This window comes from Neltuma alba, unplaced genomic scaffold (genome assembly GCF_004799145.2).
Source record: "Neltuma alba isolate B1F8T4 unplaced genomic scaffold, ASM479914v2 tig00011559_pilon, whole genome shotgun sequence".
Classification (NCBI taxonomy): Eukaryota; Viridiplantae; Streptophyta; class Magnoliopsida; order Fabales; family Fabaceae; genus Neltuma; species Neltuma alba.
In genome coordinates this window covers 40,602-64,120 of record NW_021636217.1, presented here as the reverse complement: position 1 = coordinate 64,120, position 23,519 = coordinate 40,602, and the positions used below count along the sequence as shown (strand labels likewise).

Below are 23,519 nucleotides of genomic sequence, written 5' to 3'. Positions count from 1 at the left end.
CAGGCCAAAAAACAAAAATACGATGTGTTTATCAGTTTCCGCGGCAAGGACACTAGACGCAGTTTTATGCCCCATCTGCTAAAGGGACTACGTCGGCGGAAAATCAAACCCTACGTAGATGAGGACCTAAAGAGAGGAGAAGAAATATCTTCTTCGCTTCTGGGAGCAATTGAAGAATTGCCAATTTCAATCGTCATATTCTCAAAAAGCTATGCCTCTTCAACTTGGTGCTTGGATGAGCTTGAAAAAATAATGGAGTGCAGGAATGTGAACAAACAGATTGTTTTACCCGTTTTCTACGACATAGATCCCTCAAGTGTACGGCATCAAAAAGGCCCTTTTAAGAAGGCATTTGCTCGTCATGAATTGAAGTATCAAGGAAACAACTTGAAGGTGCAAAATTGGAGATCAGCCTTGAAAAATGCTGCTGGCCTATCTGGCTATGTTTCATCCCATTTCGGGTAAGCCAGCTTTCGAAAACTACATTGTTTGTTAAACGTTAATTTCTAACAGTTGATATATCCGCGTGCGCGTGTGTTTTTTTTTTTCGGGGGGGATAGGAGGCTTACCTAATTTAGACCTTGAAAAAGCATTTGTCTTTGTTTCGTAGAAACTAAGCATGTTTTGCATCAGAATGTTTTGCTGGTTATTTTCTAATGATATTGCAACAGCTTCCTTCTGAATCCTAAAAGTTCCAACAGGTTATCCATAAAAGGGTAAAAAATTTGCGGGAGGTTACATGAAAATTTAATGCAACAACGCTGATTGCAGTGCCATTGATATCATGAATGAAGATTAAAAATGTGACATCATTTTACCTTGTGACATCATTTTACCTTAAGTATGAACTATTAAGTCCACAAGTGGTTCGGATTAGGAGTCACTGAATTGTATTAAGCATATAATTGTAACACTAGTTGATCAGTCAATTTATTCCATCTTCTCGTTCTGATACTTATTTTTTCCTCCTTTGATGTAGTAATGACTCCGAGCTCATCGATATAATCGTCAAAGATGTTTCGTTAAGATTGAATGTTATCCGTCCTTCTCCTAGTGAATCAAAAGGCCTTGTTGGATTCTCTCCCCCCCCCAAGAAAAAAAAAAAAAAAAGGCCTTGTTGGAATTGATCAACATGTTGCACTTATTAGATCATTTTTGGAAAGGGAGTCAAAAGAAATTAAAATCCTTGGAATTTGTGGCATGAGTGGCATAGGTAAAACAACCATTGCCCAAGTTGCATATGACAAATTCTCTTCCCACTATGAAGGCTGTTGCTTTTTACACAATGTCAGAGAAGAATCCGCAAAGCATGGGCTGAAATATTTAAGTGACAAACTTATTTCTGAACTGCAGGAGGAAAAATACATTCCTGTTCAAGAAAAACCTCTTAGTAAAAGAAAAGTTTTTGTGGTGCTTGATGATGTGGGTACTCTAGAACAATTAAAGCATCTGGTTACAGAGGGAATTTGCTGGGGACCTGGTAGTAGAGTCATTGTAACAAGCAAATACAAGCAAGCACTAGCTACTATAGGAGGACTACTTCATGAAATGCTTGAGGTCAAGGAATTGGACTTTGAAGAATCCCTCAAGCTTTTCAGCTTAAATGCCTTCAAAAAGAGCCATCCTGAGAGGGGATATGAAGAACTTTCAAAAAGACTAGTTGCTTATGCCAAGGGCCTTCCTCTAGTTTTAAAAGTTTTGGGTTTGCGTCTTTGTTCTAGAGATATAGAAGCATGGGAAAATACATTGAGAAAACTTGAGAGGCATCCCTCTCCTCCAATTCGAGATGTGTTGAGAATAAGTTATGACGGATTGGATGGCGGACGAAGGCAGATATTTCTTGACATTACTTACTTTTTTGAACGAAAACGTAAAGATCAAGTCATGAGCCTACATTATGCCAATGGCATTTTTGGTGATTGTGGAATAAAAGGACTTCTAAATAAAGGTCTCATATCCGTTTCAAATGACAATATGATACGAATGCCTGACATGATTCAAGAAATGGGTTGGGAAATAGTTTGCAGAGAATGGAACAAAAATACTGAACAAAGATGGCACTGGGAGAAACTTGTGCTACAGTACGATCAGGTGCGCAGTAGAGACCCTGTGGTCTTGTTTGGAACGGAATATAGGCCGGTGGTCACGGAGGATTGATGGGAAGGGTGTTTGAGCATCAGCTATTGATGTTTGGTGGGGTGGTGCTGAAGGGTGGCTAAAGGTAGGTGATAAGTAGTGTATTTCTTGTGATTTTTTGAAAATTTTTCAAATCTGATTTCATGCTTTCTCTGGAATTTTGATTTGGTATGGGCTGAGAAAGATGATTTCAATGTGATGCCTGATCTTCTTGGTAACTTCAAAATGTTAAACTGTGGATGTAGGTTTACAAGCCAGTCAAGTATGGATCGAGCTCTTTCGCCTGTAAAGCTGATCATACCATTAAAACTCTCAGGTATAGCAGATCTCCACCCATATAGTCTTTATTCTTACTGATTATGAAGCTACTGATCATTACCTTGATTGTTTGTTTTATGCATAGCTTTTAGAAAGAATCTAAAAGTAATATTCAATCTGTCAGTGGAGCTGTCCGACCGTGATCCTGCAGCCTTCTCAATTCAATGTCTGGTCTGATTTTTTGATAACTCTGCATGTTACTGAATTTGGAGATAGTAATTCTTATTATAGATGCTGCCTTTTACGGAGAAGGCACAGTTTGTTTTATTGTTTTGAAAAAGATTGACTGCAAAACTGATAAACGTTCTTGGATGTCTTTGTCCTCTGATCCTTTGGCGTCTAAATTTCACAACAGAAAAAAATAAACCAATAACATTGACATATGATGTAATCCATTTACGCTCATTTATGGCATTGAGTTGTCAATACATGGGTTTCCAAACTCTAGCATAACTCTAACAAACTTTAGATGGGTAAGTGATTATGTGTGTGTTTCTGTGTGTTGTTTCTTGACTGAGGAGAGGAAACCAAGGTTATAAAGCATCTAAGTTGTAACTCTGAGGCCAAACGAGGAGAATTTTGTGCTGATAAAACATTGAGTTCATTAGAATATGACTCGATGGAAAAGGCATATTCCTATTTGCTCATATTTCTACTTGTTCTCCATTGATGTATTATTTTCTTGTCATTAAATTTGTTTTGCATAAAAAAAGTTCAGTGGCGATGAGTTGACAAAATTTGTTTTCAAGCTTAAGGTTTTTTGAGCTGCAGGTCCCTCAGGATCAGTGGCGATGAGTAGACTCAGATTTGTCAAATCAGAATAATAACCAAGGATTTTCCTTGCTGAAAGTTTAATAAACACTGTTATAATATGGCAACTTCTGGACATTGCTAAAAACTGCACAGTTTAACATATACATTGTTATATATTGTTGCTGTTGTGGATATACTTTCAAGTTTACTATTAATTGCTCTAACTTGAAAAAAGAAAGGTATGTTGACAAGGATGGAAATATTAATTTGCATGTGTAGATGGTTTCTATCCTGTGAAACAAAGCAATTGCCATCTTTCCACCCAAAAAAAAAAGGTTGTCAACTGCACTCCTAAGCTCCAAAAGAAGTGTGGAACTAGCTGTGCGGTTTTGGTGCATCCAGAAGAAATAGCCGCCAAAAGAGTTCGATGTTTGTTTTAGTTTCTTGTATGAATCAAAAGATATGTAAGTTGTGAGGATTGTATCACTGAATATGTGAGAGCTGAATTATGTATAAGTAATGCCATACTTGTAAATAGTAATATTGAAATGGATGAAAGGTCATGGCTTTTGCACAACGTCTCATTACTTTTTTTCCAGTCAGTAATTATTGTTTACATTGAGATATGTAGCTTCAAATGATGGGAACTCAGCGCCCCAAATGCGAATATCCTAAAAACAAGAAGATTATTATATATGAATTTGAGTTCTTATAAAGGCACCCAAAAAAAAAAAACTCCATAGAAAAATACTTTAATTTTGTTTTGTTGACACTGTTAGTTTTTGTACAATGTCTAGCGGTACTGATAAAGTAAAGTTATAAAATTGACTATGCTAGCAAAACAAAATTAATCTATGTAATTAAAAGAGAAGAATACATGTGAATCAAGCTAAAATTAAGGAAAAATATAGATAATTACAAAAATGATTTTCCCAAAAAAATATTTAAATTTTAATTGAAAAATTGAGTAACTTTTGAGAAAACAACAAATGAATATGTCATACTTTTTATGTAACTGCTTTGGGTAATGCGTTTGTCTAAAATATTATTAAATAAGTAGGTATCAAATATGATAAAGAATTAAAATTAAAATATGTGTTAAATTTTCTTTTATGAATATGTTTAAATGTTTTTATCAGCATATGAAAGAAATAATTATTTTAAAAATCAATAAAAATTATCTATATTTTTCCGTTGCACGAATACATTCCTCAGTTTTTGTGTTTAAATGTTTTTATCAGCATATGAGGAAGTTAGTTTCTTCCTTTCTCCATTGCACGAATACATTCCTCAATTTTCAAAAACAATCAGGACATTTTAGTCTTTATACCAAAAGTACAAATTCCAGATTAGTACTCCATACCCATTTGGTCATTTTATTTATTTAGATGCATGTTTTGTCTTTTTTATTTTTATATAGTATTTTGTGGTCATTTTTCCAAACTTGTATGTGTATACAAATTTACAACTCTCAATTTTCAAAATAACAAGCTAAGCTATAAACAAATAAAATTAAAAAATTTTCATAGTTAAGTTTACAAGTTTTTTTTTGTATACAGTAAGTTTACAAGTTGAAATATGTATTTTAACAACCCAAAAAATGGCTCAATAACAACTACACATATAAAAATTTATAAATAAAAGGGACTCGGTACACAAACAAATTTGGAATGCAAAAAAACGTGAATTTTTCCACACAGGGTGACAATACCATGTCCATTAATCCTCAAAAATGTCTCTCACTTTTTCTTTTTGTGAGGTGCATTTTGTCCTGGTGTCAGCTCTTTGATCTCTCTCCTCTATTTCAACTCCCTCATCCCCCCTCTCCCTCTTACCCTTTAGTTTTGTCTTCTTTTTCTTTTCTTTAAAAAAAACTTTTTGTAGGAATTATTTATTTTGAAAAAAAAATATTACCAAAACAATCTTTTAAAACTTTAATGTAGAGAGTGATAAAAATATATTTCAAGCGGTTACTTTTGTTGAAAGTATTTACTATTGAATTTGCAAGTCGTAAATAAAAAAGATCATCGCAAATCACAGAACAAGAAAGGGAATTCTTGTTTTGAGGGGATTTATGACTCTCCCATATTTATTATTCTCCTTAATTTCAAACAAAACCTCCTTTTGTTAAAAGTTAACTCTCTGGCATTTAAACAAAAACCATCGGTGGTGGAAAAGCAACAGATATTTAAACATAGTCTTCGGTGGGTGAACGCTAATTGCTAAGGTCGGAAGGATCAAGGTCATTGTTACCATTACATGCTAATGAAGGCAACGAATGTGGGATTTATTGAGGATCATCAATGTTTTTCGGCCAACAAAAAAATGCTACTCTTATTATTGTTATTATGGGAAGCATTGCTAGAATCAAGTTAAGAAATTTATTATCTCTTTTGGTTCTTATTATAAGTCTCAAATAACAAATTTGTAAATAACAAAAAATCAGTTAAAATTAGTTAAAAGTAATAAATAAATTAGAAATATACTTTTATTTTTAAATAAACTCCTAGAAATATACTTTTAATTTTTCATATTTCACTTTATATTTAAATTATTTTTTATGATGTCTCTAAAGTTTTAAAATTTAATTCACTCAATCAATTTCACTTCTTCATATTAAATTAATTTAAATTTATTGTATTATCTCAATTCATTTTTTTCATGTTTCACTTTATATTTAAAATATTTTTTATGATTTCTCTAAAGTTTTAAAATTTAATCCACTCATTAAATTTGACTTCTTCATATTAAATTATTTTACTTTCATTGTATTATATGAAATTATTTTTTTAATCATGTTTCATTATTTATTAAAACTCATACCTATTTTGGTCATTTTACAACTAAACTTACTTTTATTCAATCATAATTCAAACAACCTTTTATCAATCTCACTTTTGCAAACAAACTTTTTTGAACTCCAATCCAAATATAATTTAATTTATCTAATTTAGTTTTTACCCAACTTTACTTTTTCAAAAGCTACTTTCCTAATCATTGATCCAAACGGACCCAATAAGAGCACCAATATAAAAAGTGTAAGTCCAAAAAAAAACTTAATTCTAAAAGATTAGTCTCAAAAAACTTTTTGAATTTATAAATTTCAGACCCTGCAACATAGGACGCGTATATAGCATTGTAAATGGGCTGGTTGCGTGGTGGACTCTATGGTCACCTGACATTTCTACTTCAAACTTTCTCAAGGAAGTCTTCATAACTCTAACATTTTAGCTTTTAGAGAAAATTTGGTGAGACAATTTAATATGAAAAATTGGGTAGTCCCCGTTACACGGACAACTTTACAGCCGCCCAACGCTAGTTATTTTTCTTTTGGTCCTGCTCAAATAAAACGACAAAGAAAGCATGATGGCTTTTGTAATATCCACATTCCAGAGGCCAGGTCGGTCCCAGTTGACTCCATGTCAACGAATAGTATAAAAAACATGGATTATAATACGGAACCTTCCTGCAGTCTCTAGTAGTGGTGGGGGTTCAAATCTTGGGAACTATTTATGATTTTACTTTCTTCAGTTTACTTCTGCAGATCGTTTAATTTTGTTGCAGTATAGTGTAGTTTCTGGAGAAGAAACCCTTTGTTTCCAGTTTTGAATTTCTTCCTCCCCAACTATGGTTTGCGATTCTTCTCCTTCTTCTTTCCATGATTCTCAAATAAAAGATGTGTTTATCAGTTTCAGCGGCGAGGACACTAGACGCATTTTTGTCTGCCACCTGCTAGAGGAACTACGTCGGGTGAAAATTAAACCCTTTGTAGATGAGGACATAGAGAGAGGAGAACATATACCATCTTCGCTTCTGAGAGCAATTCAAGAATCGCGTATTTCAATCGTCGTATTCTCAAAACACTATGCCTCTTCAAGTTGGTGCTTGGATGAGCTAGAAAAAATAATCGACTGCAAGAACGTGAACAAACAGATTGTTTTACCCGTTTTCTACGACATAAGGCCCTCAGATGTAAGGCATCAGAAAGGCGCTTATCAAAAGGCATTTGCTCGTCATGAATTGAAGTATCAAGGAAACGACCTGAAGGTGCGAAATTGGAGATCAGCCTTGAAGAATGCTGCTGACATATCTGGCTATGTTTCATCCGATTTCAAGTAAGCCAGCTTTTGAAAACTACATTTTTTGTTAAACATTAATTTCTAATAGTTGATGTATCCGTGTGTGTGTGTAGGAGGCTTACCTAATTTAGACCTTGAAAAAACATTTGTCTTTGTTTCGTAGAAACTAAGCATGTTTTGCATCAGAATGTTTAGCTGGTTATTTTCTAATGATACTGCAACAGTTTCCTTCTGAATCCTAAAAGTTCCAACGGGGAGTTATTACACCTACCTTGAGTAGAGATATACAGATTAAGTGATTATTATGTCCATAAAAGGGTAGAAAATTTGCTGGAGGTTACATCAAAATTTAATGCAACGGTGCCGATTGCAGTACCATTGATATCATGAATGAAGGTTAAAAATGTGACATCATTTTACCTTAAGTTCACAAATGGTTTGGATTAGGAGTCACTGAATTGTACTAAGCATATGATTATAACACTTGTTGATCAGTTAATTTATTCCATCTTCTTGTTCTGATGCTTCTTTTTTCCTCCTTTGATGTAGTAATGACTCTGAGCTCATCAAGAAAATCGTCAACGATGTTTCGTTAAGATTGAATGATAACCATTCTAGTCCTAGTGAATCAGAAGGCCTTGTTGGAACTGATCAACATGATGTTTCGTTAAGAGTGAATGATATCCATCCTAGTCCTAGTGAATCAGAAGGCCTTGTTGGAACTGATCAACATGATGTTTCGTTAAGATTGAATGATATCCATCCTAGTCCTAATGAATCAGAGGGCATTGTTGGAATTGATCAACATGATGTTTCGTTAAGATTGAATGATATCCATCCTAGTCCCAGTGAATCAAAAGGCCTTGTTGGGATTGATCAACATGTTGCACGTATTAGATCATTTTTGGAAATGGAGTCAAAAGAAGTTCAAATCCTTGGAATTTGTGGCATGAGTGGCATGGGTAAAACTACCATTGCCCAAGTTGCATATGACGAATTCTCTTCCCACTATGAAGGCTGTTGCTTTTTACACAATGTCAGAGAAGAATCAGAAAAGCATGGGCTGAAATATTTAAGTAACAAACTTATTTCTGAACTGCAGGGGGAAAAATCCATTCCTGTTCAAGAAAAACCTATCAGTGAAAGAAAAGTTTTTGTGGTGCTTGATGATGTGGGTACTCTAGAACAATTAAAGCATCTGGTTACAGAGGGAATTTGCTGGGGATCTGGTAGTAGAGTTATTGTAACAAGCAAAGACAAGCAAGCGCTAGATACTAGAGGAGGACTGCCTCATAAAATGCATGAGGTCAAGGAATTGGACTCTGAAGAATCCCTCAAGCTTTTCAGCTTAAATGCCTTCAAAAAGAGCCATCCTGAAAGGGAATATGAAGGACTTTCAAAAAGACTAGTTGCTTATGCCAAGGGCCTTCCTCTAGTTTTAAAAGTTTTGGGTTTGCATCTTTGTTCTAAAGATATGGAAGCATGGGAAAATACATTGAGAAAACTTGAGAAGCATCCCTCTCCTCCAATTCGAGATGTGTTGAGAATAAGTTATGATGGATTGGATGGCGGACGAAGGCAGATATTTCTTGACATCACTTACTTTTTTGAACGAAAACGTGAAGATCAAGTCATGAGCCTACATTATGCCAATGGCATTTTTGGTGATTGTGGAATAAAAGGACTTCTAAATAAAGGTCTCATATCCGTTTCAAATGACAATATGATACGAATGCCTGACATGATTCAAGAAATGGGTTGGGAAATAGTTTGCAAAGAATGGAACAAAAATACTGAACAAAGATGGCACTGGCAGAAACTTGTGCTACAGTACGATCTGGTGCGCAGTATAGACCCTGCAGTCTTGTTTGGAACGGAATATAGGCCGGTGGTCACGGAGGATTGATAGGAATGGTGTTTGAGTATCAGCTATTGATGTTTGGTGGGGTGGTACTGAAGGGTGGCCAAAGGTAGGTGATAAGTAGTGTATCAGCTATAGACCCTGCAGTTTTGAAAATTTTTCAAATCTGATTTCATGCTTTCTAAATAAAGCTCTTATATTCGTTTCAAACGACAATATAATGCAAATGCCTCACTTGATTTGAGAAACGGGTTGGGAAATTATTTGCCAAGAATGGAACAAATTCTGGATGGACCTTGTGGGACGGTATGAGCTGGCGTGCCCACCAATGTCGTTTGGAACAGGATACCAGGACCTCTGAAATCTTTGAAAGCTGATCATACCATTAAAGCTCTCAGGAATAGCAGATTTCTGTCCATGCAGTCTCTATTCCTACTGATTATGACGCTACTGACCATTACCTTCATTGGGAGGTATGTGCTGATTTATTTGTTTTATGCATAGCTTTTAGAAAGAATCTGGGTCCCGTTTGGTACGAAGCATTGAAAATAAAGGGTAAGGATTGAGATTGTGATTAAGAAAATATGTTAAGAGAGTGAAAAGAGAGTTGAGTATGAGAGATAGCTTGTTAAAGGGGGCAATCTCATATATTTGGGATTAGGCAATACCATAGGGGGAGATGGTATTCCTCAATCCTACCTACGTAGGTTTGTCCAATCCTATGTAACAAGCAAGCTTATTCTATATACTCTTTTAACATATTTTTCAATCCCAATCACAATCCTTACCTCTCATTGTCAATGTTTCCTACAATTGGGACCTAAAAGTAATGTTTAATCAGTCAGTTGAGCTGTCCAGCCGTGATCCTGCAGACTTCTCAGTTCAATGTTTGTCTTGTTTTTTTAATAACACTGCTTGTTACTGAAAGTGGAGATGGTAGTTCTTATTATAGATGATCCTTACGGAGGAGGTATAGTTAATTTTGTTGTTTGGAAAAAGATTGATTGCAAAGCTGATAGGTGTTTTCTTTGTCCTCTGATCCTTTGACATTTAAATCTCACAGCAGAAAAATAAATCAATAAAATATCATGTGATGCAATCCGTTCACGCTTACTTATGGCATTGAGCTTTCATTTTATAATATATGGGTTTCCACACTCTAGCATAACTCAACATTAACGACTTAGGATGGATAAGTGATTGTGTTTTTTTTTTTAATTTAAGATCTTATTGTATATGCTATGAAACTTGATTTGTTGATAGTGGAGGAAGCATAAAAATTGTTTCAAGGAGAATTTTGTGCTGATAAAACATTGACATTGAGTTTATTAGAATATGACTTGATGGAAAACATTTATTCCTATTTGCTAATATTTCTCCTTGTTCTCCATCGATGTAGTATTTTCTTGTCATTATATTTGTTTTGTATGTGGGGGTGGGGGGGGGGGGGCAACAGAAGTGCAGCGGTGATGAGTTGACAAAATTAGTTTTCAAACTCAATGTTTTTGAGTTGCAAGTCCCTCAGAATCAGTTTTGGGCTGGACAAGAGAAGTAGACTCAGATTTGTCAAATCAGAATAATAACCAAGGATTTTCATTGCTTAAAAGTTTAACAAACACTGCTATAAAATGGTGACTTCTGGACATTGCTAAAAGCTGCACAGTTTAACATATGCATTGCTATATATTGTTGCTGTTATATATATACTTTCAAGTTTACTATTAATTGCTCTAACTTGAAAAATGAAAAGTATGTTGACAAGGATGAAAATTAATCTGCAGATGTAGATGGTCTCTATCCGGTGAAACAATGCAATTGCTATCGTTCCAAACCCAAAAAGGAAAAAAAAAAAAATTGTCAGCTGCACTCCTAAGCTTCAAAAGAAGCATGTAACAAGGTCTGCAGTGCTGGTGCATCCAGAAAAAATAGCCTCCAAAACAGTCCAATGTTTATTTAAGTTTCTTTTATGGAGCAAAAGATATGTGATTTGTGAGTATGGTATTGTGTGAGAGCTGAATTATATATATGTACTGCAAAACTTCTAGTTTATTATTGAGATTGTTGGTAGTTTTTTTTTTTTTTTTTAAAACTTCACTGTAATTCTCCTTTTTGCCCCCTTTCTTTTTCAGAGGGAGCTCATGGAATAGCTGAGGAGAGAGAGAGAGAGACGCATTGAGGAAGAGATCTATTTCATTGTTTCAGTTTCTCTTTTCTTTGCTTTTGAATTCCATTATGATTTTTGATTTTGAGTTTATTGTTGCTGGACTGAGATTGGTTAAAGTCATGTGTAACTAATTTTCCTTTTCAACCTAGAGGAACTATAAACATGTTGATTGATTAAGTTTTATTTTCACTGATTGAGGATGCTTAATGTTAAGTTTTGGTTACTTATTAATCTTGTTTTTATTTGTCCATTTGATGACTGGCCATTAACTGTGAATTTGAGATTTTTCTTAACAAAAGGGATTTTTAATTAAGCTTTTAGATTTAAGTAATATGGTATTGAATTGTGATCTAATTTGTGACTAGGATAGAAATATATCTAATTGTCCCGTAGAATTGTTTATGAGTAAAACCAAATTATTTAGTATCTTAGGTAATTGTGTTAGAGATAATATTACTACTTTAAGAGGGTTATAAGTGGACACACGGACACTTATAACTAATTATATTTTAAATTAACAAAAATAACATTAAAGCTAATCAATTAAGTGGAAACAGTTTAAGAAGCGAGCAAATGATTGGTGATTCTAGGTTGTATTTTTTAATATTTGTTTTAATTAATTTGATAAAGTTTTGTTTTGTCTTGTTTTAATTTCTTTTCACTCAATTCGAATTCAATTTTGATTTACTGAAACGAAAAGAGGATTTTGTATTGCCTAGTCGCTGGTCAGTTAAGTTTTTTATGGGATCGAACTTTGATTTGTCAATATTTATTTTTACGACTGATGTACTTGCGGAGTCTACAATATTTGGCAGCATGCTAACACTAGTATCAACCTAAAAGATCAGGAACTTGGTGATAAAATCAAAACCTGAACTGAACATGAAAGAGAGAAATCCCACAAAGGAGATATATCCTGGCTGGTGGCTTATGTTGTTGAGAAAAAAGAAAGTACATATGAGAGAAATGAAAGCAACAAAATGTGAATGTAGGATCGACCATACAACATTTGGTGACATGAGTGATGAAAAGCCTATCAGCAGATATTGAGAAAGAAGAAAAGGGAAAGATTTGTAATCAACAGATACATTTATATAGAAAAGCCGATATGACAAATAAAAGGGAAGGCAACAACAAATCCAGACTTCAAGGAAAATTTATAAAAGAAAAAGGATGAATATGAAAAAATACCATTTATCTTTTTTAAAAAGAACACCATGCACATAAACATATTTTTGGTGTGAAAATACGCAAGAACTTCACTAAACAGGACGAAAATACTGTCCTCGTAAATATCCGTTGCCCTTATTTTTTTGTGGGACCCACTATGTCTAGGCGTCTCACTTATGTCGTCTCTCAATCTCATCTTCTCTGTTTTTTTTTTTCGATTTTCTCTTTTTTTAAAATTTTTTTACTTTTTATAAGAATTATTTATTTTAAAAAAGTGTGCATAAAATAATAAAATTTATGAGTAATTTTCTCGAAAAGTTAATTTGAAAAGTAATAAAGATACATTTTAAATGGTTACTTTTATCAAAAAATACCATTGGATTTGCAAGTCATAAAAAAATCATCATAAATCACTGAATAAGAAAGGGTCCCCCCCCCTCCCCAAAAATTAAGGAAAAGAATATACATATGGAAGCGCAACAAGTCCCATAGGATATATAGGTGGGATTTATAATTCTTCCGTCTCTATAGTCTTCCTAATTTTAAACAAAACCTTCTAGGTAACTCTTTAGTATATAAACAAAAAACTTCAGGGCAAAATATGCGAGGAAAGAAAATAGAAAGAAAGAAAAATTTGGAAAAAAAAAAAGTTATCATCCTTCTTGCTTGGATAGATGAGAGAAAATTAAAAAAAAAAAAATGAGTAATTATTTAAATGACTAAAATATCCTTGTCAAAATATATCATATTTAAAATTAAATCAAATTAAATATTGCAATAAGAAAATTATACCAACATTAGTATCATCAAATGATTTAAAATCAAGTTATTTGGTTTATATATCTTTTGATATTGTTATATTTTAAAAGAAAATTATTTAATAAAAATATTGTTTTAAGATAAGTAAATAAAAAGTGAATAATTTTTTTTAAATATAATAAAAAAATAAATATGGAGAGGAAGAACTCAAAAAGGCATGAGAGGATAGGAAGTCATAGAAATCTTGTTTTCCTCCCTAAATCTGTTTATATATGGAGAGAAAATTTGGAGGAAAAAAAAGACATAGGGCCCAACTTATTTTCTTCCACATTTTTTTCTTCACATTTTCTCTGCTATCCAAATAAGAGAAAATTCATTTTTTTTTCTTCCTGATGTTTTCTCCATCCAAATAGGAGATAAGAGTGGTGACGTAGGAAAAGCCTTCAGTGGATTAATGGTAATTTTAAGGCTCCTTTGTAGATGGTATGCTAGAAATCTGGCTCTAGACAAGGAAAATCAAAATTTTCTGGAGGCTTAGTGCGTTTAGTTGGATGATCATCAGGGAAGCAATTTTCAGACGGGGGCAATTTTTACTTCTATAAAGGAAAATCAATTCCCACCTTTTTCGGTGGGAGCCCATTTTCCAGAGCGCAGGTAGGCAACTACCAAAGATACATCCACTCCTCAAAACATATGTTACCTACTGCTTCTTCCTCCTTCCTCATCTTTCTTTCTTTCCATCTCCTTTTCTTTCTTTATCTTCATGTTCATCACCTCTCATCACTCTTCTTGACAAACAAAACGTCTCATTCATTAAAAGCTCAAAAAAAAAATATCATCTAAGCTTGACCCACTAGCCTTTTAGCTCATTTATCGAATTTAGAACTTGCCTAACATTCATGTCCTATATGTAAATATTTTTGATATGAAATTTGTCATGTATAAATATAGAATCAATAGGGTTTTCAACAACATCTACCTCAATAAAAATGTTTTCATATACAATAGATATGATTTTCAAATCTGGCTCAAATCTTGTGAGAAAAAAGGTTTTTGACCTTTGCTTATAGTCTTGATCATAACTTTAAAAGTACAAAGTGTTTTTGAATGAGCCTTGTTGCATTAAAAATTAGACTCAGAGCTTTTCAAAGATAGGTCATCATTTGTCCAATTTAAATTGAGAAAGTTATATCTAATAAAAAATTACTCTATTCAACACGTCAAAAACAGAGTGTAGCAGAGACGTAATAAATTTAAATTTTGCACTAAAATTTAGAATGTATTGTATAAAAACAAATTCTAATTTATATTCGTAAACCCATAGTTAAACTTTAAGTTGTAAGAAAAACTGAGTACATTCGAATTTAATGTAAAAGAAGTTGAATTTGCTACATCAAATTCAAATGTTCTTGAGTAGATTCAAATTTGATATAAGAAAATTTAAATTTCCTGCCTCAAATTTTCTTGAAAGTAAATTTCAAAATACAACGAACTTTTAAATGGGGCTTGTTGCATTAAAATTCAAATGTAAAGAATTTTCCAATGATAAATCATTTGGCCCGTTTAAATTCAAATTAACAAATATATGTCATCTAAAGTTTCACATTTTAATTGACTCCATTTAAATTTATAAACTGTTTGTTTATACTTCCTCCCTTGTTCGTCTTGTAAATTTAATTTTATTCCTTGTGCCAACTTCTTTGTTATATTTTAGGGGTAATACAAATTTTTGTCCTTGAAATTTATTTTTAATTTGGTTTTGGTCTCTCAAATTTTAAACTATAGGTTTTGACCCCTCAATTTTCTTTTCACTTATAATATTGGTCTCTATAATCTAATAAAAATTTGGACCATTTTGCCCCTTCGGGGACTAAAAATTATGGTTTAAAATTTGAGGGGTCAAAACCAAAATGAAGGTAAGCTTGAAAGACCAAATATTATATTAACCTAATATTTTATTTAATTTTTTATTTGATTATTTTTTAATCATTTAATATTTATAGTTATTTTTATATTTATATTGAATATTTGTATTTATTTAAATTATAATATGTTTTTCATTTATTTTTTTGACTTATTGATTTTTTTACTAATATTATTATTCTACAAAGCTAAAAAGATATTTTTATTTTATAATATTATATTCTTTTATTAAGAGTAACATGATAAATTTACATAATTTTCTAAACAGTGTTTACCTAACCAAACATAACATTTTTTATCAACCCATTTTTTATTTTAGTGCTTGTCACTATGAGATTTTTCATTCTGACCCACTCTTTCTTCTGGCCCAAAGAAAAAAACTAATTCTTTCCAACAAAGGGTCCCAACTCCCAAGTCATTTTTCACGCTTACCAATTCCCAAAAGTACCCTACTCCCTTCGGGTCACCAGACACGCACTTCTTGGGCTTATTTGGGTCACTTCTGAAACTATGATTTGGGTGGACACCCAAATAGCATCAATTTTAATGTCATAAGCTGAAACTATGATTTGGGCCAAAACTATAGTTTTGAAATTTTAACATGGTTTCAGAAAAAGTAAATCTATTCTACTTCTTATTCAAATTGGAGAGTATGATTGTGCCTGTCAGAATAGATCTGAATAATAATATGACTTTAACATTTCTAAATTAGTTTTTTATAAACATATTAATCTTATATCTTATAAATACATATACACATATTAATTATTTATTAATTATATTATCTTATACATTATTAATTATGTTGATAAAAAATATATTATTAACTATTTTATTCCTTCAAATTAAAATATATCATAAAATCTATCTTTTAGTAATATCATATTAACTTATGTCTCTTTTAGTAATTTGTATATATAAAAAGTGTTTCTGATAATAACTATCCAAACACTCTCACGTTTCAGAATCACTTTTTTACAAAATCTATTCTTTACAAAATTTATTCTTCCTAAAACCTATTCTTTAAACTATGATTTGGTTTTATCGTAACACTGTTTTGTCACCGGCTCCCCATGGGCTGCTTACGTGGTGCGCGGCATGATCACTCGAGATTTCTCTTTTGAACTCTCTCACTCAAGTCTTCGCAATGGTCTACCTTCTAGAAAAAAATTGACGACCAATTTAATTTAAAAAATTGAGAGTACTCATTACACTAACAACTTAACAAGCCGCCCAACACTTTTTCTTGGGAAAAATTTTAAAAAGGTCCTTAAAATATAAAAAATTTTATATTGGGTCCTGAAATTTTGAAAATGACAGAAAGGGCCAGTGACTCAATCTGTCATTTGTAAAATTAAGACAAATTGACAATTTTACTCCTGACTAAGTAAAAGTGAGTAGTTATTCTCTGAACAAATCTAGGTAACGCTTACACTGTTCTAGTGATTACAAGATTAGTTGTAATTAATAATAAGGTACCTGACTATGAAAAAGTGAGTAGTTATTCTCTACATGAATCTAGGTAATGCTTATATTATTTTAGTAATTACAAAATTAGTTGTAGTTAATAACAGACACCTGATGATGAAAAATGAGTAGTTATTGCTACACGAATCTAGATAACGCCTAAACTTTTATAGTGATTCCTTAAATCATTGTAGTGAATGAATACAAATGAGGGTAAAATTATCAATTCCTCTTGATTTTACAAATGACAAATTGAGTCACTGACCATTTCTGTCATTTTCGAAATTCCAAAACCCAATCTGAAATTTTCTATATTCCAAGAACCTTGTTTTGGAATTTCTCCTTTTTCTTTCTTTTGATCCGCACTCAGATAAAATGAAAAGGAAAAAAAAGCATTATGGCTTCCCTTTTAAAAAACGAGAGAATGGGAAGAGAGAAGGATTGTGGAGAGAAAAACTCCCTAGTAAAGGAATTATTACATATATATCATGCATCTTTCCCTTTTAAAAAACCTGAATAAAATTATTCCCTCTAAAAGATAAAGAGTATTTTACAAGTTGAAACCCTTAATTTTTAGTTTATTATTATTTGAACCCCATAAGGGCTTGCGCCTGATCCCTCCTTCCAACGCAGTTATAATGCAGAGCCTTTCGCAATGGGAGTTGGGGGGGGGGGGTGGTTCAAATATTGGGAACAATTTATTACTTTTCTTCTGTTACTTCCGCGAGTACCATCTGTATAAGGAACCACTCGTTCCAGTTTTGAATTTCTTCCCCTCTAACTATGGTTTGTGATTTTTCTCCTTCTTCTTTCCGTGATTCTCGAATAAAACACGACGTTTTCATCAATTTCAGAGGCAAGGATACTAGACGCAATTTTGTGTGCCATCTGCTAAGGAATCTAGAGCGGGTGGACATAAATCCTATGTAGATAAGGACATAAAGGAGGAGAACAAATATCATCTTCGCTTCTGACAGCAATTCAAGAATCGCGTATTTCAATCGTCGTATTCTCACAACGCTATGCCTCTTCAAGATGGTGCTTGGATGAGCTCGAAAAAATAATCGACTGCAAGAATGTGAACAAACAGATTGTTTTACCTGTTTTCTCCAAGATAAGGCCCTCACATGTACGAAATCAGAAAGGCACTTATGAAAATGCATTTGCTAAACATGAATCGAGGTTTCAAGGAAACGACTTGAAGGTGCGAAATTGGAGATCAGCCTTGAAGAATGCTGCTGACATATTTGGCTATGTTTCATACAAATTCGAGTAAGTCAGCCTTCAAAAACTACATTGTTCCTTTTTTTTGTTTTTGCCAGGAAAAACTGCATTGTTTGTTAAACATTAATTTCTAACAGTTGATATATCCATGTGTGTATTGGAGGCTACCTAATTTGGACCTTGAAAAAACATTTGTCTCTGTTTCGGAGGAACTAAGCATGTTTTGGGTCAGAATATTTTGCTGGTTATTTTTTTAATGATATAGCAACAATTTCCTACGGAATCCTAAAAGTTCCATTCCATGAACAGGTAGATATTACATTAACCTTGAGTGGTTCTGTTCTAATTATTGAAGGGTTAAAATTTTGCTGGAGGTTGCATCAAGATCTAATGCAACGATGCTGATTGCAGTGATATCGTGAATGGAGATTAAAAATGTGGCATCATTTTATTGATGAGAATTTTTACCTCAATTATTAACTATTAAGTCCCCATATGGTTTGGGCTAGGAGCCACTGAATCGTATTAAGCATATAATTATAACACTTGTTGGCCCGTCAGTTTATTCCATCTTCTTGTTCTAATACGTTTCTTACCCCTTCTTTGATGTAGCGATGACGCTAAGCTCATTGATAAAATTGTCGAAGATGTTTTGTTAAGATTGAATGTTATCCATCCTTGTCCTAGTGAATCACAAGGCCTTGTTGGAATTGATCAACATGTTGCGCGTATTAGATCATTTTTGGAAATGGAATCAAAAGAAGTTCAAATCCTTGGAATTTATGGTAGGAGTGGCATGGGTAAAACAGCCATTGCACAAGTTGTATATGACGAATTCTCTTCCCACTTTGAAGGCCGTTGCTTTTTACACAATGTCAGAGAAGAATCGGAAGAGCATGGGCTGGAATATTTAAGTGACAAACTTATTTCTAAACTGCAGGAGGATAAATCCATTCCTGTTCAAGAGATGCCTATTAGTAAAAGAAGAGTTTTTGTGGTGCTTGATGATGTGAGTACTCGAGAACAAATAAAGCATCTGGTTACAGAGGGAATTTGTTGGGGACCTGATAGTAAAGTCATTGTAACAAGCAAAAAGAAGCAAGAGCTAGCTGCTGCAGGAGGACTACTTCATGAGATGTATGAGGTCAAGGAATTGGACTTTGAAGAATCCCTCAAGCTTTTCAGCTTAAATGCCTTCAAAAAGAGCCATCCTGAAAGGGGATATGAAGAACTTTCAAAAAGACTAGTTGCTTATGCCAAGGGCCTTCCTCTAGCTTTGAAAGTTCTGGGTTTGTGTCTTTGTTCCAGAGACATAGAAGCATGGGAAAATACATTGAGAAAACTTGAGAAGCATGCCCCTCCTCGAATTCGAGATGTGTTGAAAATGAGTTATGATGGATTAGAGGTTGTACAAAGGCAGATATTTCTTGGTCTCACTTACTTTCTTGGACGAAAACGTAAAGATCAAATCATGAGCCTAAATGATGCCAATGGCATTTTTGGTACTATTGGAATAAAAGAACTTCTAGATAAAGCTCTTATATTCGTTTCAAACGACAATATAATACGGATGCCTCACTTGATTCAAGAAATGGGTTGGGAAATTGTTTGCCAAGAATGGAACAAAAAATACTGAACAATCTCAGTGCTGGATGGACTTTGTGGTACGGTATGATCTGGCGCGTTATGCAGGCCCAGCAATGTTGTTTGGAACAGAATACTGGGACCTCTGAAAGCTTTGAAAGCTGATCATACCATTAAAGCTCTCAGGTATAGCAGATTTCTGCCCATACAGTCTCTATTCCTACTGATTATAATGCTACTGACCATTACCTTCATTAGGAGGTCTGTGCTGATTTACTTGTTTTATGCATAGCTTTTAGAAAGAATCTAGGTTCCGTTTGGTACAAGGCATTGAAAACGAGGGGTGAGGCTTAGGATTGTGATTGAAAAAATGTGTTAAAAGAGTGATCACTTGTTAAATGGGGCAATCCCTTATATGTGGGACTGGGCAATACTATAGGGGGAGATGGTATTCCTTAATCCTACTTATATATGGATGTCCAATCCCACGTAACAAGCAAGCTTTTATTCTATATACTCTTTTAACATATTTTTCAACCCCAATTATAATCCTCACCTCTCATTCTCAATGCTTCCTACAAATGGGACCTAAAAGTAATGTTTAATCAGTGAGTTGACCTGTCCAACCGTGATCCTGCAGACTTCTGTTTGTCTTGTTTTATTAATAACACTGCTTATTACTGAAATTGGAGATGGTAGTTCTTATTATAGATGCTCCTTACGGAGGAGGTATAGTTAGTTTTGTCGTTCGGAAAAAGATTGATTGCAAAGCTGATAGGCGTTTCCTCTGTCTTCTGATCCTTTGACATCTAAATCTCGCAACAGAAAAATAAACCAATAAAGTTAACATGTGATGCAATCCATTCACGCTTATTTGTGGCATTGAGCTTTCATTTTATAATATATGGGTTTCCAAACTCTAGCGTAACTCAACATTAACAAACTTAGGATGGATAAGTGATTGCTATGAACTTGGTTTGTTGATAGTGGAGGAGGCATAAAAAATTGTTTCTTGACTGGGAATAGGAAACTAAGGTTATCAAGCATCTAGGTTGAAACTCCGAGGGCAAACAAGGAGAATTTTGTGCTGATAAAACATTGACATCGAGTTTATTAGAATATGGCTTGATGGAAAAGATTTATTCCTATTTGCTAATATTTCTCCTTGTTCTCCGGTGATGTATTATTTTCTTGTCATTATATTTGTTTTGTATGTGGAAAAAAAAAAAAAGTTGTGTAGCGGTGATGAGTTGACAAAATTTGTTTTTAAACCTAATGTTTTTGAGTTGCAAGTCCCTCAGAATCAGTTTTGGACTAGACAAGGGACGTAGACTCAGATTTGTCAAATCAGAATCATAACCAAGGATTTTCATTGCTTAAAGTTTAACAACAAACACTGCTATAAAATGGTGACACCTGGACATTGCTAAAAACTGCACAGTTTAACATATACATTGCTATACATTGTTGCTGTTATAGATGTGCTTTCAAGTTTACTATTAATTGCTCTAACCTGTAAAAAGAGAAGTATGTTGACAAGGATGAAATTAATTTGCAGATGTAGATGGTCTCTATCCAGTGAAACAAACAAATTGCCATCTTCTGCCAGCTGCACTCCTACGCTTCAGAAGAAGTGTCTAACAAGGTGTGCAGTGTTGGTGCATCCAGAAGAAATAGCCCAAAAAACTGTCCAATGTTTATTTTAGTTTCTTGTATGGAGCAAAAGATATGTAATTTGTGAGTATTGTATCATTTAATATTTGAGAGCTGAATTATGTATATGTAATGCAATCTTTGTAAATAGTAGTTTTGAAATGGATAAAAGGTTATAGGTTTTTCCACAATGTCTCTTTTTATATTTCTTTTCAATCATTACCTCAAGTATTGTTTGCATTGACATATATTGCTTCAAGTGATGGGAAATCAGCAACCCAAATGTGAATATCCTAACAACAATAAAATTATGGTAGATGAAAAGAAGTTTTTATACCAGCAAGATATACTCCTTGAATACAGGTTTTAAAAGTAAAAAAATACTCCAGGAATACAAGTTTTTATAACAGCAAACAAAATATCATAAATTGGCTATGCTCCCAGAACAAAATTAATGTATTTAATTAGAAGAGAAAAGTACAAAGGTACCAAATGAAAATTTGAGAAAAATTATATATACTTACAAAATGATTTTTCCTAAATAAAAATACTTTATTTAGTTGAAGATTTAATTTGATTTTAAATATAAGATTCTAGTCCATTTTGTTTTTAATATTTATCTATTTTTTCAATCAAGTAATATGATGATTACATATATTAACGAGCTGCTATACTATCAAAGAGTTATTTAAATGCACTTCATTAATAAGGATATTTTATAAAGATAATATTTATTTATCGCAAATAACTAATTGAATTAATTTTTTAATATTTGCCAATTAGTTATCTAGCTCTTCTAGTTTTTAAAGTTTAATTAAAAAATTGAGTAAGTTTGAGACAACAACAAAATAAATATGTTATATTTTTTTATAACTGTTTTGAGAAATGCGTTTGTCTAAAATATCGTTAAAGAAGTAGGTATTAAATATGATAAAGAATTAAAATTAAACTTTTATGTTAATTTTTTTTAATGAACATGTGTTTAAATGCTTTTATCAACATGTGAAAGGAATAATTATTTTAAAAATGTATAAAACCTTCGGAAAATTTTTTTATTAAAATTAAAAATTATATTACACAAAGCGCTCCTTTATATTCTATAATATATAAGAAATACTTACTATTTTTTTTCCTTTTTTTTTTTTCTCTTGCTAAAACAAGTCAACTTTATCAATTTTTTTTTCAAAAATACGAACACTAATAGCCAAGGCCACAAACAAAACAAAGACTCAAACCTGCAATACAATCTACAAGCACAAAGAAAGAAAACAAATAACATAAGTAAAATCAAATAACCAAATGACGGTAAACAAACACTGTCTTGCTTTACAAAACATTAACCTATTGTTTTGCTTAAGAAATATCATGCAAAGATTGGGTCTTCAAGATTTAAAAACATAGGGCCTGTTTGTTTTGTTCTGCCTTTTTTTGGTTCTCAAAACAATTTTATAAAATTGTTTCCTAGAACAAGTTTTGGAAACAAACAAAAAAATTGTTTGGATAGCAATTTTGAAAAATCAAATTTATAAAAAACATAAAAAAAATCATACTTAGCAGGTGGTAATTGTCTTTGGTAGTACTACCTCCAATCCTTAATATAAAACCCCGTTTAATTTTTATTTTGGTCCTAATTATAAGAACCCAATTTATCTCCTATATTTATGTTTTTTTCTCAAGATAGTCCCTCTAATAATGAAAGTTCTAACCAATAAACTTGATTAACAAGGATATTTTAGGAAAGACAACACTTATTTATTACAAATAACTAACTTAATTTATTTTCTTAATCTCCTTAAATTAGTCAACTAGCTCTTATAATTAGGACCGGAGGTAGTAATATGTAGTGCGTAGTATGTGAAAAAAGAATAGTATTTCTTCAATTTTTCAAAAAAAAAATAAAAAAAGGAAAACATGAAAAAAAAATTTTTGTTTTGCTTTTTTAGTTTTTAGAAATATGTTACTTTTTTTTGTTTTTTTAAAACAATCAACTAAAATAAATTATCAAAAATATTTTTTTTTGTTTTTGAAAACACAAAATTATTCCACTCTCTTAGGGTCTTATAATTTTTACTTTTAAAAGGCTAAAGTATAAAGAAGAAAAAAATCCTTTATAAAGAACTTCCAATAATGTAAAATCTCAATTCAGGCACCTAATATATACTTTAAAATGATAGGAAAGAAGTGAGGTCTAAACGGGCATTTTGAAAATATATTGAAATTACCTATATGCCTTTCCATGACATAAGAAAAATTATGAAACTTGTTATTTCTAGTTTAATACTTGTCATTACCAATTAAACACTTATCATTTCTAGTTCAAAACTTTGTTGATTAACTAACCAAAATAATGCAGGACAAAAAAAATAATAGAACTCGTAATTTCCAATTTAATGCTTATTATTATCAGTTGAGCACTTGTAATTTTTAA

The 23,519-nt window shown here is 32.5% G+C and overlaps 3 protein-coding genes and 1 long non-coding RNA gene across 7 annotated transcripts; 3 read left to right on the top strand and 1 right to left on the bottom strand.

The window, feature by feature from the left end:
• Nucleotides 1–252: 252 nt before the first annotated feature.
• LOC114714964 (disease resistance-like protein DSC1) lies at nt 253–2,157 on the top strand. The gene is made up of 3 exons (XM_028899760.1): nt 253–461; nt 980–1,070; nt 1,354–2,157. Exons 1-3 carry the CDS (start codon nt 253–255, stop codon nt 2,155–2,157), a joined length of 1,104 nt encoding a protein of 367 aa, XP_028755593.1.
• A 4,551-nt stretch (nt 2,158–6,708) lies between these two features.
• Nucleotides 6,709–11,500, top strand: LOC114714971 (TMV resistance protein N-like). Of its 4 annotated transcripts, none has more exons than XM_028899769.1 (4): nt 6,709–7,322; nt 7,836–9,620; nt 10,929–11,044; nt 11,277–11,500. In XM_028899769.1, exons 1-2 carry the CDS (start codon nt 6,835–6,837, stop codon nt 9,190–9,192), a joined length of 1,845 nt encoding a protein of 614 aa, XP_028755602.1. In that variant the 5' UTR covers nt 6,709–6,834; the 3' UTR covers nt 9,193–9,620; nt 10,929–11,044; nt 11,277–11,500. The 4 variants fall into 4 exon arrangements, with proteins under 4 accessions (XP_028755602.1, XP_028755601.1, XP_028755603.1 ...); XM_028899768.1 differs by having other exon boundaries at nt 10,929–11,136; XM_028899770.1 differs by lacking the exon at nt 10,929–11,044.
• LOC114714975 (uncharacterized) lies at nt 9,132–10,049 on the bottom strand. The gene is made up of 2 exons (XR_003737503.1): nt 9,968–10,049; nt 9,132–9,665 (listed from the first exon to the last, which is right to left on the bottom strand). It is a non-coding gene; the product is annotated as an uncharacterized LOC114714975 (long non-coding RNA).
• A 275-nt stretch (nt 11,501–11,775) lies between the features above and the next one.
• On the top strand, nt 11,776–21,282 carry LOC114714977 (disease resistance-like protein DSC1). Its single transcript, XM_028899771.1, has 4 exons — nt 11,776–11,780; nt 17,666–17,902; nt 18,467–19,624; nt 20,997–21,282. The coding sequence occupies exon 3, from the start codon at nt 18,603–18,605 to the stop codon at nt 19,488–19,490; it is 888 nt and encodes a 295-aa protein (XP_028755604.1). The 5' UTR covers nt 11,776–11,780; nt 17,666–17,902; nt 18,467–18,602; the 3' UTR covers nt 19,491–19,624; nt 20,997–21,282.
• Nucleotides 21,283–23,519: the final 2,237 nt, after the last annotated feature.

Excerpts from the sequence above, each read along its gene's own strand:
- LOC114714964 (XM_028899760.1), top strand. The coding sequence starts at position 253 with ATGGAGTGCAGGAATGTGAACAAACAGATTGTTTTACCCGTTTTCTAC. Across the intron at positions 462-979 it reads TATGTTTCATCCCATTTCGG|TAATGACTCCGAGCTCATCG; the intron begins GTAAGCCAGCTT and ends CCTTTGATGTAG. Across the intron at positions 1,071-1,353 it reads CTAGTGAATCAAAAGGCCTT|GAGGAAAAATACATTCCTGT; the intron begins GTTGGATTCTCT and ends TCTGAACTGCAG.
- LOC114714971 (XM_028899770.1), top strand. The coding sequence starts at position 6,835 with ATGGTTTGCGATTCTTCTCCTTCTTCTTTCCATGATTCTCAAATAAAA. Across the intron at positions 7,323-7,835 it reads TATGTTTCATCCGATTTCAA|TAATGACTCTGAGCTCATCA; the intron begins GTAAGCCAGCTT and ends CCTTTGATGTAG.
- LOC114714977 (XM_028899771.1), top strand. The coding sequence starts at position 18,603 with ATGGAATCAAAAGAAGTTCAAATCCTTGGAATTTATGGTAGGAGTGGC.